This window comes from Vidua macroura, chromosome 1 (assembly GCF_024509145.1).
Source record: "Vidua macroura isolate BioBank_ID:100142 chromosome 1, ASM2450914v1, whole genome shotgun sequence".
NCBI lineage: Eukaryota > Metazoa > Chordata > Aves > Passeriformes > Viduidae > Vidua > Vidua macroura.
Genome location: NC_071571.1, coordinates 45,951,859 through 45,969,701, shown reverse-complemented (window position 1 = coordinate 45,969,701; position 17,843 = coordinate 45,951,859). Strand labels below are relative to the sequence as shown.

Sequence of the window (17,843 nt, the reverse complement as noted above, 5' to 3'; positions counted from 1 at the left end):
GATATGAAGTGCTGTGAAACCACAGTGAAATCTTTACTGCCTCAGGAAGCAAATGTGAATCATGTTGGGGTATCAGGTGGCTGAATAGATCAAGCTTAAAATGTTTGATCTGGTCTAGAAGAATGTGCCTTCTAAAACATTTTGAAGTAATTTGAAGGTAAGTTTGTATATGAGGAGGTAAGAATTGTTATTGTAATTGTTACCATAGTTGTTTTTGTAACTGACTTTGAGCAGTTACAATATGCCTAGGGAGTTACCCTGGGATTGTTAATTTTGACAACCTCCCAGGGAAAGTGTTGTCCCAGGATTCTTGCCCTGCTCTGGCTGCACACAGAATCTCCCTGAAGACATCTAGATGTGCCCTCCTTAGCAGGATCTCCTCTTGGACATATCCTGACACATTAGGCAGCTTCTTTGGAGTCAGCTCTTCTCCAAATAAAGGTGGGTAGGTACATGTCATTCTGTTTCAAAAGGAAGTTTTGTTTGTTCGTTATTTTTTAATTATTTTTAGGAACTTGTTGATGTAGTGCCTTGGAGTGTGCAGGGCTATGACAGGGCAGCTCACCACTGACAGCTGCTGGTGAATAAGAGAGCTGCCCAGAGACCTCCCCAGACTGCAGGCAAGCTTTGATAGAGAAACAGGCAACTGGCAAGTGACAAGCAGAAGAACTGATTGAGTAATCCAGCTATCTTTTAGTGACATGCCAGTTTCCGACTCATTTGATACAGGTCAGTTTTGAAGTCTGAGTGAATTAGGTGCAATTCTACAAATCCAAACTTTATGGAGTGAGCACCCTAAAAAAATCACACAGTCAGAAGATGGATAGAGCTGTGATGCTAAGGAAAAGCAAGGAAAATATAAAGAGAGACTGTTTTCAGGCATGCTTTTCTTGGGAGGTTGAGGTAAAGTTAAGCAGTTTTAAGGGTGATTGAGAGGCTGGAAATGACTTCAGGGTACAGACCTTAAAGACATCATCTACAGTTTGGAACTAAGCAGCAAGTAGTAGTGATAAACTGGAAGGAATAATTGTAATCCTAGTAACTGCTTAGAGGAGTAACTGTAACCTCCAATTACACATAGAGCAATTGCCCAACCGTTGTCATGGCCTATGAGTTGTCAAAAGTCCAGATGGATTCTTTCTTTCTCCTAAGGTAAGGAAATAGGCATCTTAGGGTAGCAACTGTCAACGGTGAATCCCAACGGAAAACTCATATGTGGAAGCTGCTACTCCCTTGTCTGCATATCTGTTTCCCTTGACAGCATCAGTAAATACACGCAGAGGCTGCAGACACTCCATGCCTTTGCTTTGATTGTCATCTGACACACCAGCAGATACACACTAGCAGTGTTTGCATTTGGAAGTGACTTCCTCAAGGAATTGAAGATACTAAACACCAGAGCAGCTGACACGTTGTCCCCTTCCCTCATGTCTGGCTCATCAAGGAAAGCCCAGAGGGTTTATTTTTGAATCTCAGAGGTATAGTGATACATGTTAGAGGTAGCATAATAAAGGACCAGGCTACCTGATAGAACTTCTTCCCTTGTTTCCATGACTTTTGCCAATCAAACTATTAAGCTTCTCTAACACCCTAAAATCATGGTCCCCAACCTGTTGTTAGGACCCCAGATTCCCTTTTTGTCTGCATTTTAGGTAGCTGGGAGAGGCATTTGGCTTTTCACTGTACTGGCATCAAGAGACACAAGACCAGGGTTTTTAGTTGATACCTTTGCCTAAGTACTTGAGGTTTTGCTTCAGTGAGAAATAGGATTCTTTGCTTTGTTTATTAGCTTCTGACTTGGTTTACATAGGGCAGTTCTCCTGGGCAGTCCCATCAGTTCCTAGTCTGCTGTGCAGATTAACCCCTTTCCTTCTCAAACACTCTGCCAAACCCCACATCTCAAATTTATTAGGTACTGGGAGAAAAAATTCTTTCTAATCCTTCTTTAATATGAGCAGTGACATGATCAAAAATTCTTTCATATGTCTATTAGAGGCTTGTCTTTGTCCCTAAAGATAAAGCCCAAGCCCTTCCCTAACCCAAACAAAAGCAGTTCAAAGGAGATAAAATCATGAACAATATCAGAAATAGCATATTGATAATCTGAGGTGTGTGTAGAAGGTCCCAGAGCAAGAATTCCTATGTGTTGTCTGTTTAAATACATTTAAATATATTTAAAGTGTGTGTACCAAGGAGCCAGTAGATGATAGGCACTTTGCTGGCTGCCTATGTGCATGACCACCTTTAAAAAAAAAACCTCACAGTAGTCTGTGATCTGAGCTACTGATGAGACTGACATTTGTAAGAGAGGCAAGGATTCATCTCATTCCATCTGAACTTCCTGATCTGGCCTGACCCGAGATGAGGATGTCACACCTCTCTGCCTGCACAATCTCCTCCAGTCCATTAGTAAACTAGTTTGAAATGTAATGGGAAGGAGGTACAGAGCCAAGGAAATCTTTAACCTGATGATGCTCATCAGTAGGAGTAATCTATTCACACAGAAGCAACCCAAGTGGTAGTGATGTGCTATTTTTTAAGGTTGTCCTGTCAGCAAATTATTTAATACTGTAAGCTATTTATACACATCATTTATAATAAATCCCACTGCTAGGGACAGGCATTTGACTTTTTAATAATTTGTGAAAGTTTTCATGATATGAGACAACTCACATTCTCTGTGTGTGTCTTTCAGTTAAACAGCTTATGGATTTCAAATTACCTTGGATTATTCCTTCCAGCACAATTCTGGGTTATACCCATGAGACATATTGCCAGGGCTAGCTGGCATGTTGCAGTTCTGCAGGCAAGACAAGAACTGCATGGATACTGCAAAAAAAAAAATCACAAACTCCCTCAAAACTATACTACAGGCAACTTTGGCAAACCCTCATATTTTCCAATGAGAACTTACATCTCTAGCACCACTAAAACACACCCCGAAGAATGGATGCACTTATGGGAGATGTGTAAACCTCTTGCCATCACCTGCTTTAGCAGACAGAAAAGCGGTATCCCACTTTGTGACTTTGGTAATACAGGTGGCTGGTCAGCAGGTCCACCTGAGTTCTGCTGCTGGGCTCAGCAGCACTGCATGACACACTCTGCAGTTCAGGTTCCTGTCCAGAGGCCCCAGAGTTGGAGTTCTCACACGTACCCACAGCTGGCGGCTTTGGCTTGGCCAGTACCCAATGGGATGCTGGAGCAGCACACCCAGAGCTGGCTGGGACCAAATTCCTGGCACTGGAGGAATGAGACTGACAGCAGCTAAACGAGTCATACTTGTAAAATGATCCTGAAAAGTACCCTGGAAAAAAAACATTTAAACAGAGGAAGGAAGCTGAGTCCCTGGAGTTGCTCAGCTACTTTTTATTGCTGCAGACGCTGCTGGCAGCCTCTTTCACTGGGAAGCCTGTCCAAAGTGGTTGAGCTCAAAGTGTACCTTGGCAGGGGCCCAAACACACAGGGTTCATGTTCAGACATGGTACCTCAGTGTGTCTTCAGACAACCCAAAGGCCCCCTCGATCCTTCTGCCTCCACAATGCTCACAGACACCTTTTTCCACTGGCCTTCGTGTTTGGTCCCTGCTGCTTGAAAGTATTTTAAAACGGCAACCCCTCAGAAAAGTTCACGTGCAGCAGTGGGGTTTGAGCATGAAGGTAAGTGAAAAGAGACTGGCTGTTTCACACTGTCACACACGTGCAGAGTATGTAGAGGGAAAGCATTATTCCAGGAGGGTCAAACTGGAGTGTTGTTAAGTGTGCACCAGGCTGGGGACCTGCAGGGCTGATAGGACTGTTTCAATGCCACTTTTGCAACTGGAGAGTGTGCTGAGTTGGTTGAGGTGCGCACCAGGGCACAGTGATAGGATGTCTGAGGGTTCTGTTTATTCTTACCCTAAAAGCACTGACAGTCTCTAAACCCAGTCCCAATTGTGTGAGAACCCCTCTTCTGTGCAATCAAATTCAAGCTGGTGCCTCATGCACATGAATGCCTCTCAGTAGGAAGGTAGCCCTGTGGGAAAGGAATGTCCCATTTCCAAAACCAAACTGCAGCCCCGATGTTATTTCCTCACAGCTTCAAGTTGGCATGTGAGTTGATAAAAATCCCTCAGCTCACATCCTTCCCAGAAATGCCAGTCAAAACCCAAGCAGCTATTCACCCAAAGTACCAATTTTATAGTTCTCTGTGTGTCTATAATCTATTTACCAGCATTCCTATTTCAGTATGTGCCTGTTAATAAGATTAGTAATTAAAAAGCTTGATAGGAATTGGCAAGCATAGCTCCTCCGCCTTTCCCTCCCCTCCGAGCCGGACTGGCGTGGAGTGTGAGGCACGGTTGGCAGAGTACCTGAGGGAGGGAAGGCAGGAGGCTGTGCTGAAACCTCTGCCTGCAAGAAAGCAATGGAGAAATCCCGACCCTTATGGGACAATCCCCTGCAGTTTGTTTTTGCCTGCATTTCCTATGCTGTGGGGCTGGGAAATGTGTGGAGGTTTCCATACTTATGTCAGATGTACGGAGGAGGTAAGTGTGGTTTACATTTTCTTGCTTCCCTCGAGGAGGAGTGGGGCAAGCTTTAAGTGCAAAAGTATGTTGTCCATGTTCATGCTCTGTCCACCCAGAAAGGTCCAGGGCAGAGAGGTCTGGCTTTCTGTTGTTGTACAATGTCTTTTATTGTGGCTTTATTTTATATATTCTTTAGCATTAGGCTTTTACCTGACAGCTGCCCCAGTATAGTGGCATTTGTTCCTGTAAGTGCAATGAAACAGTGGGAGGGCCCATGTTTTCTAAAAAAACTGAGGTAGAGTGAGAGATGTAGATCCACATAGTCTTCATTTATTATATTTTTGCCCCATTGAATCACTCTGAAGGTGTCAGAAACTGGTTCATGTCCTTGTATGTTTGTTCACCTCTGGGGACTTGGAAAATATTGAGAAGGGGAGATGATTACACTCATTTAACTTAAAGATCAGCTGTATTATTTCAAGTACCTGTCATTAATATCTTGTCTTTTATACAAAGCCTTACTTTAGGAGATGATAACTTGGCTGCAAATCTGCCTTAAAGTTGGCTGAAATGCCTTAATCAACAGGAGTTCCATAGCTAAAGCCTTCCAGGAACCTTTGGAAATAAGAAATAAATTGATTTGTCCTCCAAAAACAAATAAACCAACCAAAAAGACCCCCAAAACCCTCTTTGAAAGTTTATTCTCCTCCTGGGTCCAAAGTGAAGGAGGATGATGTTTGTGGCATATATGAGCCACAGCTGTTCTTTCTTAGAAATCAAAAGTCAGTTAATTTGACTAATTAAAGACCAGTATTAATAATCTCCTCTAGTATACAGCTACCATTTTTCTGAAGAATCTTTAGAAACAGGCTTTCTATAAGACAACCAAGTTTTTTACTGCTTCTCATATTTCATCTGTTGTCATAATTTGGGACCCGTCTCAGTCTTGCATTAAGGTACATGATAAGCATCTGCCTCACCTGCTTCTGGTCTCCTTCTGCCTTTTCTTCCTTTCAGAAAGAAACACTGAGATGTTAAACAGCTTTTTGCTGTTTTTATGCTTGTTTTGTTGGCTTCTAGCTTACTTCTGAATGCACTTGTGGTGGTAGGAGTTGGTTCATGCTGCTGTTTGAAAAGCCATCTCAGCTCTGAGACTGCATCAGAGCTATCCTGTGGGATCAGGTCAGAAAAATCCAGGTGATATTGTGGGTGAAGTGTCAGTAGAAGATAGATGCTGCAGTGGCTGAATCTTTCTTAGACAATTCAGATAGCAGAAATTATAGATGTGCTGTAATTTTGCATATATTCCCCTCCATATGCTTTAAGGGTAAAGTGTTCATATCTGACACTGAACTCTAACACAAAGCTTAAAATGTGTTTCTGTACACAGTCAAACTGCATGTGATCAGTTCGCTAGCAGCCCATCACAGCAGACATCCTGAAGGACAGCAAAACTCAGACATTCTGGGGGCTTTGTGTCATTCTTTTAGCCAGTCATCTGTATTGTGGTGAAAATTCTCTGAAAGGTGGTGAAAATGCTCTAAAATGTAACTAATACTGGAACATTTGGTTAACCTGAATAGAAGCTTATTTAAGCTTCCCTGTTCATTGCAGGGGCATTGGACTAGACGACCTTTAAAAGGTACCTTCCAGCTCAAACTATTCTATGATACACCCAATAATTTTCTAAAAAACATGTTTTATAAGAATGTTTTTCCATTATTTTTCATTATATTTTCCATTATTTTTCTCTTCACCACTTATATTTGTGTGGGGAAAGGCAGCTCTTTCTTCAGTGAAATTAAAAGTCCTGACAGGAGGTTTTGCTTTTCTTGATTGTTTTATTCACTGCCCTCTTAATGAGGATTCTGTGGCTTCCCAGGGGTTCACAAAACCCACGCATACAGAACATCATTTCAGGAACTTAAAAGCTGGATATCCCAGGCACTGGGATTAGGGAGGATGCCAGCTTTTTTGGCATCTTCCTTGTAGTAAAGCACAGAGTCAGTCCCTGTCCTGCCCAGCAGGGCAGTAGGGCCCTTATCATGGATGATGCTGAGTATTTGCAACCTGAGTATTTGCAGACTTTGTAACCTGTCATTATGTTCATCAGCAGTTTGCCTCCTTCTCTTCCTTCTCCTCCTTCTCCTTGCTGTCCTGCAGAGAGCATGACCTGAGCAGAGCAGGGCAGATTCAAACCTCGTAGGTGCAGTTCCTCTGTCCCTAAGCAGGCTGGGCCAGGCTCAAACGAGGCTAGGCTGGATCTGCAGCAGGGCTGGTGCTCAGCATCACTCAGCCCTGGGCGAGGAAGCCCCTGAGCACCAGGCAGGAGCCTGAGCAGGGGCAAGGGTGCCACTGGCCAAGCCCAGTGCCTTGAGCAGAGCCAGGGCACACTCCGCACGTTTTGCCAACTACAGGAATCTGGCCTGTGGGCTGGTTTTTGCAGACAGCTGGCACGCCCGGTGTTAATGAACGGGGAGTTGAGTAGAGCTGATTCACAGCTGACAAGGAGCTAGTTTATCGGCTGCCCAGTCACTTGTGTGAGCTGTTTTGGTTCTCCTCTTTGGGAAGAGTAGCACTAGGAGCAAGATCTGTGTGCAAACAGGATGCAGAGCAAGGGGCAGGGTCTTAGCGCTGGCACCCCGAGCTGCAGGGGGACACTGGGGTGAAGAACAAGCCTGAAGGCATTTCTCCTCCTTGCCAGTTGGCACAGTCAATGCCAAACATGTGGCAGTGCTGCTGGGAGGGTGGAAAACCTTTGCAAGGGCCTAATGCTGATTCCCCTGTGGTACATGGCAGAACTCCCTCAGTGGCTGCTGGAGCAGTTTGCACCCCACCAGCATGGAGCGGCTGCGGGAGCTCTTAAACCTTCAACAGCTCCCTTGCAGCATAGGAAGTTATCTAACAGACTAACAAAGGGGTTGTTAATAACAAGAGAGCTGGGAGGTGGGAAATTAATTCCCAGAATAAACCGGATTATTGCTCTGTGTTTATTTCCAGATCTTTGCCTCAGTCATTGCATGGAGTTTATTCCTCTACAGTGCTGCACAGAGCCCATTGCAAGGAATGTTAATGCCACAGATTAAATCCTAAATAAGAGATATTTACGTAAATATTTTGGCTTGCTGTAAAAAGGGAAGCAGGGAAGCCTTCACAAAAATCCAGCTTTTGACTCAGTCAGCAGCTCTTTCTGAAGTGAGCCCTAGGTCAAATACAAGGATTTTATTTTTTTCCAGCAGAAATTTAAGCCAAAGTACATTCTGGTTGCCAGGCAGGAAGGTCCTTTTCCTTTCCTCGCTGTCAACCTTCCCATTCTTGCTGTTCCTCTTCCACAGCAGCATCTCTGTGGCTCTCCATGTGCAGAGAAGCAGGGATGAGCAGCCCCATGCAGGAGACTCAATGCCTGTGTCCCAGGGTCTGCTCCCATAGGTGGGGCCCTGGGGGAAAAGCCTTCATTCATTTGCTGGTGCTTGTGGGCTCAGCATGGGGATTTAGGAGCTTTTAAGTTTGTTTTTTTGGTTGTTTGTTTTCTGTTTTTAAGCAAGGCCAGACTTCAATATGTAACTCAAAACTTTCTGTTTGACATAGACATTGCTGTTACCTTTTCTTTGAGCACTTTGGCTGTGCAGCAGAGCACTCCACACTGAAGTAAATCTTTCCCTCTTCCTCTTTGTCTCATTATCAGTTACAAGGTCTGGCAGGTGGTTGGTTATCCTTTAACAGCCTCAGCCCCCAGCATTGCTCAAACCGCTCAGATGCATCTGGGCAGCACTGCCACACAGCAGTGCTGACCAACACAGTTTAACAGCAGAAATCCCAGTCCTGCCAAGTCCCTGCGGAAAATTCCCTGCGGCCAGGCAGTCAGTGCCCACCAGCCTCTGGGACACTGCCTGAAACCTCTGTGAGATGTCCTTCAGGATTGGGCTGTGCCCTCAGTACTCAAGGTACCTGGACAGGACCAGAACCCAGACCCAGCCAGCCTCTGGGACACTGACAGCATGACTTGAACACAAATAGGGCAAAGTGGTGTTTATCTTGCTGCTGATCTGCTGAAAGCTGACTGTTGGGTTTGTTCTCACAGGTGGCTTTTTGATCCCATATCTTATCATGCTGATTGCCGAGGGCATGCCGCTGCTGTACTTGGAGCTGGCCGTGGGGCAGCGTATGCGGCAGGGCAGCATCGGCGCCTGGAAAATAATAAGTCCCTACCTTTGCGGTGTTGGTATGTTCTCAGTTTCCATCTTTATTTTCCAGCATGCAGGGAATGTGGGTGATTTTAGATTGGAGAGCTTTGTCTTTCAAAAAAGACCCAGGTGGGAGCTCAGGTTTTACTGGGTTTCACCAGTCTGAGCAAAGCCAGACACCTCATGGCATGCATTTATCCTGTCCCTGGTTGAGCACTGGGGCCAGACCCCAGCTTCCTGTGTTGGGTCTGGATGCAGAGGTGTGAATCCCCCTGCCCTCAGCCATACTGCCAAAATCATGTTGTCAAGGCCAGTGCTAAATCCAGCCCTTGGGGCTGCCTTCACTGGGCTTTGGCCCCAAGAGCACCTTCCCAATAAGCTCAACATCAGTGATAAAATGGTGCCTTAATTTCCTACTGTTCCAGTCTACCATTTACCAATGTCCACACTTAGCTACATTTTTATGTTATTAAATTACCCTGAAAAGCCAAACTATCATTAATTTGCATAAGCAAACTTTTTTATTTTGAAATTATACACTGAATATTCTAGGCCCCATGACCTAGAGTATCAAATCCAGGTCAGGATAGTCCTGGTGGGAGGAGGAGGCAGTGACTACTGTGACAGGGACATGCCCTGTGCACATGGCTGTGCAGGGACAAAGCCTCTCCTGTGTCAGCCATGGCGGTGCTGCTCCCACACCCCACAGATGTTGTGGAGCCCTGGGCATTTTGGGGTTTTCTGCTGACCAAGTGTCTCCCTCCATACCCACAGGAGTTGCCAGTGTTGTCGTCTCCTTCTTCCTCTCCATGTACTACAATGTGATAAATGCCTGGGCCTTCTGGTACCTCTTCCACTCCTTCCAGGTGTGTCGGCTCCCAGCAGCCCAGCTTGGCCCCACTGTGGCTGCGGAGGGTCACAGAGCTGGGTTTCATTGGTGCTGGATATTGCATGGCACCATTGTCAACTGGGAATGGGGAGGTGGAAGGGTGTCAAAAGCTTCAGAAACCCAGGGCTTTGCTGGAGGGAAAAGTGAGGCAGTGATGTCCTCCTCCACGGTCCTCCCAGAGACATTGGCCATTGTCTTCTCCTCACCATGCAATTCAGGTCAAGGCCAGGCTTGTGACGCCTTGGTCATGTGTGCCTTGGTGGCAGGGTATCCTGCATCCTGGGATGGGCCTGTCTGGTGGCAGGGGAGAGGTCTGGCCCCACGGTAGAGGCTTGGAGAATGTCATCCTCAGGGGAGAGGGTTAAAGAGGCTCAGTCCTTGGGGAGAGAATCAGTCTGGTCATCCTGAGGAATGAGAGCTGATCTGTCTTTGGGTAGGGGGTTCAGAAAGGGTCATCCCCAGGGGAGAGGATGAGAAAGCATCAGTCCTTGGGGAGAGGGTCATTGCCAAGGGAGATTATCAAAAGAGATCATCCCCAGGGGAGAGGGTCATCCCCAGCCCCGGCAGCACCATGCAGAGAGAAGCAAGCCCGGGCAGAAAGCAGCCCTTGCCATCATCCTCCCTGTTCCCCACTAGCACCTCGGCTCTCCCTGCCATGCCGACAGCCCTCACTCACTCCATGCTCCTTCCTCCCAGGACCCCCTGCCATGGGCCACCTGCCCCCTCAACAGCAACCGCACGGGCTACGAGGAGGAGTGTGAGAAGACATCGTCCACGCAGTACTTCTGGTACCGGCAGACCCTGAACATCTCCCCGTCGCTGGAGGCCAGCGGCAGCGTGCAGTGGGAGCAGGCGCTGTGCCTGACGCTGGCCTGGCTCGTGGTTTACCTCTGCATCCTCCGCGGCACCGCCTCCACCGGCAAGGTGAGAGCAGGCACAGCCCTGCCGAGCCCGGAGGGGACGTGGGGAGGGGAAACGAGCGCTGGCAGGCAGTGAGGAATGGCTGCTGTTCCTTGGGGTCACAGTATCCCCCCCGGAGCACCGAGCTCTGCTGCCTCTGCTGCCCTGTCAAGTTGCAGCTGAAGCAAGATCAATCAAAACGCTGAGTGATACTGAAAAAATAATCCAGGGAAGTCCTTTAAACACAGCAAGCTCTCTCTCATGGCCAGTTGTCAGGCTGCTGGCCACGAGGAAAGCCATCTGCCCCAGCAGAGCCATGTCAGGAGACGTCTATTCCTTGGTCTTTGCAAGAAAAACAAGGCATCTACTGGACATTTTTTGCTTGCTTTTTATTCACAGCAGAAGTTTTGAGGAAGTGGGGAGAAAAACCCCAATGTCCTGGCTGAGCCTGCACTAAGCAGCAAGAAAGTAATCCCCAAATCGTCTTAACCAAATACAGAAAGCCAAGAGACTACAAACTAGGAATAACCTCTTAAACTTGCTGCAACTGATTCAATTAAATTTTTATTCAATTTGATTAAATGCATGTTTGATGTTTACCTTTTATGAGCTCTGCTTGCCTTCCTTGTAGAGCAAACATGATGATGATCATGTGATGATCACCTTTGCCTAATGAGTTTTTGATAGATGGTTGTGAACTGTTATGCCACTAAATGATGTAGAACTGAGTTTGCGAATGCTGCAAATATTTTAGATTTTTGTTTGATTTCCAATCTAAGAGAAGATGCTTGGAACAGTAGCACAGGTCTTCAGTATCCTTAAAAACTTGTTTCCCTAAAATGTAAATCTAAAGCTAGATTTATCTGATAATATTTCTTTAAAAATTAATACAGGATAACAAACATATTAATGGAAATTATTTATGTAAAGTGAGTCTGACATAGCAGATTAGCTTTGTCTTATGTATTCTTTAGACCAAGGTCTTTCCCTCTTTCCCCCCAGGTCGTCTATGTAACAGCCTCTTTGCCATACTGTGTTCTCATCATATACCTCATCAGAGGATTAACACTTCATGGAGCTGTGAATGGGCTCGTCTACATGTTCACACCAAAGGTACAGAAAAACTGTATTGAAAATTTCAGGAAATGTTATTGGTTATTGGGCATGTAAGTTTTTAAAAGGTCTTGGTCCTCCTTTTTTTATACTGAATTTTTGCTGCAGTAACATAGGTCTGGCAGCTGGAAACCTCAGCTGGGAATGGCTGGAGACTGCCATGGTGCCCATAAGCTGCTTGCTTTTTCCTGCAGAAAAAGACCTTCTTGTTAGCATAACCTGTTGCTTTCAGTCAGAGCAGTAACCCTGCCCAGGAACACCCCTGACCTGTAATGAATGCACAAAGGGCCCCATCCCTGCAGGCTGGAAGGGGCAGTGCTGGGCACTTAGTGGAACTTCATGGTCTTTTGCTCTCTCGTCTGGCTTTTGCAGCTGGAGCAGTTGTCAAACCCCAAGACCTGGATCAGCGCTGCCACACAGATCTTCTTCTCACTGGGCCTTGGCTTCGGCAGCCTCATTGCCTTTGCCAGCTACAACGAACCCAGCAACAACTGCCAGAGACACGCCATCATCGTGTCCCTCATCAACAGCACCACTTCCATATTTGCCAGCATCGTCACTTTCTCCATCTACGGCTTCAAGGCGACCTTTAACTATGAGAGCTGTATCAACAAGTAAGAGTGTTTCACTGGTTTTCCGCTGCACGCTGTTCTGGGGCAGGTGAGGGGGGAGGTAAATTAATAACAGCATGCAGCACTGCCAGCACTGCCCCAAGACCAGAGCTGATACTGCTCTAATAAAGCTAAAGGAGCTATTCAAAGCGATGAAGCCTGAGATGAAAGGTCAGAGCGCTTTGCCTTTTGACACCTGGGTGCTGCTTCCAGACACAGGCCTGGTCAAGAGGATGAATTTGCCTGGGCAAGTCACAGAGGCACTTTCCCTTGTGTTCTCGTCCTGGTCCATGCTCCAGGGAATGTGGGGGAGCTGATTAATAAATGCAGTGATGCTCAGATCCCCTCTTTTTAAGGTTAAGCCCTTAAGTTCCAGGAGCTCATCCTCCTTGGCTGTGATGCTCTGCAAGTGCCCAGCAGCTTGCAGGATTGTGTCCTATAGCTGCAAGCTTGTGTGCAGTCCCTGGCACAGGGCCCACGGCAGTTACATATTTACTCATATTTTTAGAGCTTTCAATCCATCTGTTGATCAGAAAGGAAACCAAACTGCTAGTCCTTGCTTGTTGACAAAAGACTTTAAAGTTGGTGGGGTGTGGACGTGAGACCGCGGGGCAAAGGGGAAGAGACACCAGCCAGCACTGGCCAGCACCCAAGGTACCTGCCTGGGAGCAGCAGTGTGGGCGCAGGAGCTGCTCCCTTCCAAGGCACAAATGAGCACAAGGTTGCCAGTGTCCCTACTGGAAGTGCTGCTCTCACCCAGGGACACTGAAGCCCTGGGACCAGCAAAGCATTCCCATGGGGCCGATGGAAAAAAGGGATGAGGTCCCCTCAGCCTGAAAGCCATTAAATTCCTGAAATTCTTCCCAGGGTGATCCTGCTGCTGCTGAATGCTTTTGACCTGGAGGAAGGCTCTTTAACAGCAGACAATCTCAGTGAGATGAAAGATTACCTCATGGCCACCTACCCACAGGAATATGCCCAACTAGTGCCACAGATTAAAAACTGCAGCTTGGAAGCTGAGCTAGACACGGTGAGTTGCCATGTTGTGGTGTCTCCTTTGCTCCCACTGAGCCCAGGCACACCATGTGAGCTCAGGAGCTGCCTGGCCAGGGCTGGGGATCATTTCTACCCCTCAGGATGGGGCAGGGGCTCGCTTGGGTCATTGGCATCCAGTGTCCGTGCAGTTGGGATAAACCAGTGAAGACCTCACCTGCCTTTGCTGTGCAAAGCCACACCTCAGCTGTACATTGTCATGACACAGAGTCACTCTCTTTTGTTTTATGTCCTTTATCGAGCTGAAGAGCTGCCTGTAACTCAGTTTTGTCCTCTTATCTCCATCAGGCTGTCCAGGGGACAGGACTGGCATTTATAGTCTATTCGGAAGCGATCAAAAACATGGAGGTGCCCCAGCTGTACTCTGTGCTCTACTTCTTTATGCTGCTGATGCTGGGCATTGGCAGCATGCTGGGGAACACGGCTGCCATCCTCACGCCACTGACCGACAGCAGGGTCATTGCCTCCCGCTTTCCCAAGGAGGTCATCTCAGGTAAGCACCTGCCAGGCTGCAGCACAGGCCACACAGTGAGCAACGAGTGTGTGTGTGTGTGTGTGCAGAAGCTGTGGTGTCCACTGCTGTTGAGTGAAGTGCTACTCCACTCTCTGACCTCAGGTGAAGCAGGGAATAGCAAATATGTTGCCAGAAGGGTTTGCCTGCCCTTGTGAAATCCTGCCATCCTGTGCAGCCCTTTCCTTTGGGAGCTCCAGGGCAGTTGTGGCTGTTTATTTCCAGGCTTCCCAACACATCCAAGCTCCTTAAGACTTGTCTCTCCTGACTGGTGAAACTCAAATGGAGGGTACAAATGGCAGCATAGCTGCAGCGAGTAGCTGTTCAGTCACGTCGCCAGTATCCCAACTATGAACCACCTCAGTCATCGGTCAAAAGAAATATGTGCTCCTCTCTGGGCATGGAAATCAGTTGTCCTACCTTAAAACTTGTTTTAGCTGCATGCCCAGTGGCAACAGCAGATGCTGCATGCACGTGTGACAAGGCTGTATCTCAGACTTGGTTGTCTTGACCATGTCAGGGGTGATGTGCTGTGACTGTGCAGGTCTAAGGAGCAGCAGTTTAATGACAGTAACACATGCAAAGGGGCAGGTCTTTTCCACAGGGGAAAAGAAAATCCTTCTCCTCAAAGAGAGCTGCTCAGCAGAAATCCCACCAGCTTGTTAGTCACAAGAAGTGTGACATTTTCCCTACACAAACTTCCAGGTGTAATGGCAGGATCCCTGTTTTATCCACGCAGGTGTTGTGTGTTTTATGAATTGTATAATTGGCCTGATCTTCACCATGGAGGCTGGAAATTACTGGTTTGACATCTTCAATGACTACGCAGCCACCCTCTCGCTGCTGCTCATTGTGCTGGTGGAAACCATTGCTGTGTGTTACATCTATGGGATAAGGAGGTAAAACCTGGAGCCCTGCTTCTTTTGTAGTGAGACAGCCTGGGGAGCGGCCATGGGCCAGGAATAAAAATACTGCCTTGGGATAAATGTTTCTCCTGTGCTATAGGATCAGCAAGGGGATGGGGGTCTCCCCTGCCCTGAAGAGCCCTTCCAGGGCCTTGTCTCAGGGCCATGAGGGGCCAGGCTGGGCTGACACTCTCTCTGCTGGCAGGGCAGTACTAAGAAGCTGTACACACAGCTCCCTGCTCTTGTCTTTGGTCTCAGGAGCAACTTCTACCAAAACTCTGCTCCTCCCATGACAGGAATTCAGTACGAGCACAAGAGTGCCAGTAAGTCTGGTTTCAAAGGTGGTCACCTCGCACATTGTTTGTCTCCCAAGGCAATCCTTGTGGGTATAAGGAAGCTCTGGAATCAGAAGTTTTGAACAGCAAAGGCGTTTGAAAATAGCTGAAAGGAAAGGCTTCAGCATTTGCTTTGTTAGTCTGCCAGCACAGAGGGTGTCCAGGCACATACGTGGTATTTCCTCCCTGATGAGTTCAAAGCCTTCGAGTCAGATCCAGGTCTCCTGTGAGATTTTAGGTACCATTCCCAGTGTCAGCACTTCCTCAAAGACAGTCAGGTAACAGCACCGAGGATACTCAGCTACACAAACCCAGCTGTTTTCTCCACAATACTACAGCATCATTCCTTCCCTCTGTCAGCTGACACCAGTAACAGCCTGAGCTTATGATTCAGGCAGAATTTTCTTGCTGTACCTATTGCTAGCTCCTCTCTGCAACTTGGGATTCTCTTGGAAGCCTCACTGTCTGATTTCGCCCTCACTGTGATTTTGGTGAGCCAGCTTTTCAGACAATAATTCTCCACTCATTTGTGGTCAACTGTACTCCCCTTTCTCATCTGACATACTTGATTCTGTAGGTGGTTTTTGAAGTAACTCAGAACAAGGTATTCATCGAGTATCTGTAGCCAATCTCAAAAATACACGTTTGGTTTTCTTCACAAAAATGTTTGGTTTTCTTTTGAACAGATTTGAGAAAGATCTTTATACCATGATTGGATGCAAGCCAAACTGGTATTGGAAAATTATGTGGGCTTTTGTTAGTCCACTGCTTATTATAAGCCTATTTATTTTTTACCTCACCGACTATATCCTCACAGGAACATTGCAATACCAAGCATGGGATGCCACACAGGTAAAAGAGTTTTGGGTTTGGGCTTTCTTTCTGTTTTAAACCTTCCTTAGTTCCTGCAAGGAATACAAGCTTCTTTCCTAACTACACTGTTCCACAAAATGGCCTTGTGGAAGTGAGGAGCTGGAGTCAGGGCCATCCCTTAATTTTGTGGAAAGGAAAACCAGGGAAAACTTGACTTAGTGATGACGCAATGATTCTGTAAAATCAACTAATTTCCCTCTATGATTCTTAATCAACCCTTCATAGAATTAAATTTCATTCATGTTGAAGACCCAAATATCATATTTAAAAATACACTTAAAACCCCCTACTTTTAAAGTGTATTTATTAAAGTGTATTTATTAAAGTGTATTTACTTTGAACAAAATTAGTGGTACTTTAACAGAACTGAGCTGCTGCTGGAATAGTTTTCATAATTTCCATATATATTTTTCTTCATGGCCAAAACACTTTCTTAAGAATACTGGACTGTGCATTTATCACAGAGCAATTACTAATTGATAATTAATCACTGGTTTCGTAACATTTTGTGGAAATGTTTCCATCATGCAGGAACAAAGCACATAATTGTTTTTATGTCATGGCCAATTTAGGACTCACGGCAGGCTTGCCTGTTGACTGGGTGTCAGCATGAGCCCACAGGCTCCAGGAGAGGAACAGAGACTGACAGAGGTCAGGGCCCAGCCACCTCATTAAGAAACACAAACCAAGCCAAAATCTGCTCTTTACAAAAGCTTGCAGAAATTCCTGGCAATCCTGTTGTCAGCAGCTCTGTTCTTGTCAGTTTCCAGTGTGTGTGGTTGGACAGAGAACCACACCACCAACGGCAGCTGTGGACTGCCATAGACTGAAAATGCTTCTCAGAGGTCCTGCTTAGATCGATAAACACAGCTTTGTTCCTGGCCTGACTCTGGGACAGACCCCACAGATCCAACACTGCTTTTCTCCCTTGCAGGGGCAGCTGGTGACCAAGGATTACCCAGGCTATGCCCTGGCGGTGATCGGGCTGCTTGTGGCATCATCCACCATGTGCATACCCCTGGGAGCACTAGTGACTTTTATAAGGAAGAGACTGAAGAGGGAACGAGTTTCAACTGTTGCATGAAAGCTGACAGCTGGATTTGGGAAGACCTTACCCCCGTCACCAGTGACTGGGCACTTCTGGAAGACAGCAGCAACCATTATTTGTAGCAGCTACTTATAGAGTTGAGAATGGTGGGTGCTATATTGACCAAAAAGTGCTCTTGGGAGGTTCCACAATGGTTTGGGGGAAAGAAGCTCTTCTGTAACAAGATGAAGCTTTAAAGTAGCCTCTGTAAGAGGTGAGGAGAAGAGCAGCTCACAAAATGCCAGCTAGCACAAATTAACCAGCACATCAGCCCATTACACAACATTAGATGATTATTTTCCACTGTTGTAGCACTTCCTGTGTGGAAACATGAACAACCAAACATGTTCCTGCACTGATTTACCAGCAAATGCCCCCAAACCATTCAAGACACTTAAGCATACTCATTGTTTGAAATTACATCTGTATTTCGTAAACAGGTGAAACTGTTGAAGTCTGGCAATGAGAATGTGACAATTGCTTTCCTACATGGGAATAATCAGCAGGATGGCACTGGGAGAGAAATGTGGCTAACACAGCTTCTTTTATACTTGTGTCCAGCAAAACAGTGAATATATATATTTATATATGCATATATCTATATATATGCACACGTGTGTAAGCTGCACAAGTTCTCCCATCTCCAGAAGTAAGCTTCCAGTTCCAGTATGCAACTGTGCACTATGCTGTACTTTGTATTTTCTAGGGATGTACTTTAAGTACACTAGAAGATATCTGTGATAAAGCTGCTTTACAAGCCCCACCCAAACAAAAGTTTGCCATATAATTAGCTTTGACAAAGTTAATATCCAGGTATTCTTTAATCATCAGATGTAACAATCCAGCAGTTCCCATGGACCTGGTTAATTTCCCTG

The 17,843-nt window shown here is 46.3% G+C and overlaps 1 protein-coding gene across 4 annotated transcripts; it reads left to right on the top strand.

The window, feature by feature from the left end:
• The first annotated feature begins 4,384 nt into the window (after positions 1 to 4,384).
• SLC6A20 (solute carrier family 6 member 20) lies at positions 4,385 to 17,675 on the top strand. 4 transcript variants are annotated; one of them, XM_053982800.1, is made up of 12 exons: positions 8,594 to 8,729; positions 9,466 to 9,557; positions 10,277 to 10,504; positions 11,483 to 11,593; positions 11,966 to 12,207; positions 13,072 to 13,234; positions 13,546 to 13,750; positions 14,508 to 14,667; positions 15,695 to 15,739; positions 15,826 to 15,860; positions 16,816 to 17,075; positions 17,409 to 17,675. In XM_053982800.1, exons 1-11 carry the CDS (start codon positions 8,615 to 8,617, stop codon positions 17,049 to 17,051), a joined length of 1,632 nt encoding a protein of 543 aa, XP_053838775.1. In that variant the 5' UTR covers positions 8,594 to 8,614; the 3' UTR covers positions 17,052 to 17,075; positions 17,409 to 17,675. The 4 variants fall into 4 exon arrangements, with proteins under 4 accessions (XP_053838788.1, XP_053838775.1, XP_053838768.1 ...); XM_053982813.1 differs by lacking the exon at positions 17,409 to 17,675 and adding an exon at positions 4,385 to 4,525 and having other exon boundaries at positions 8,589 to 8,729; positions 15,695 to 15,860; positions 16,816 to 17,057; XM_053982793.1 differs by lacking the exon at positions 17,409 to 17,675 and having other exon boundaries at positions 16,816 to 17,143.
• The last annotated feature ends 168 nt before the right edge of the window (positions 17,676 to 17,843 follow it).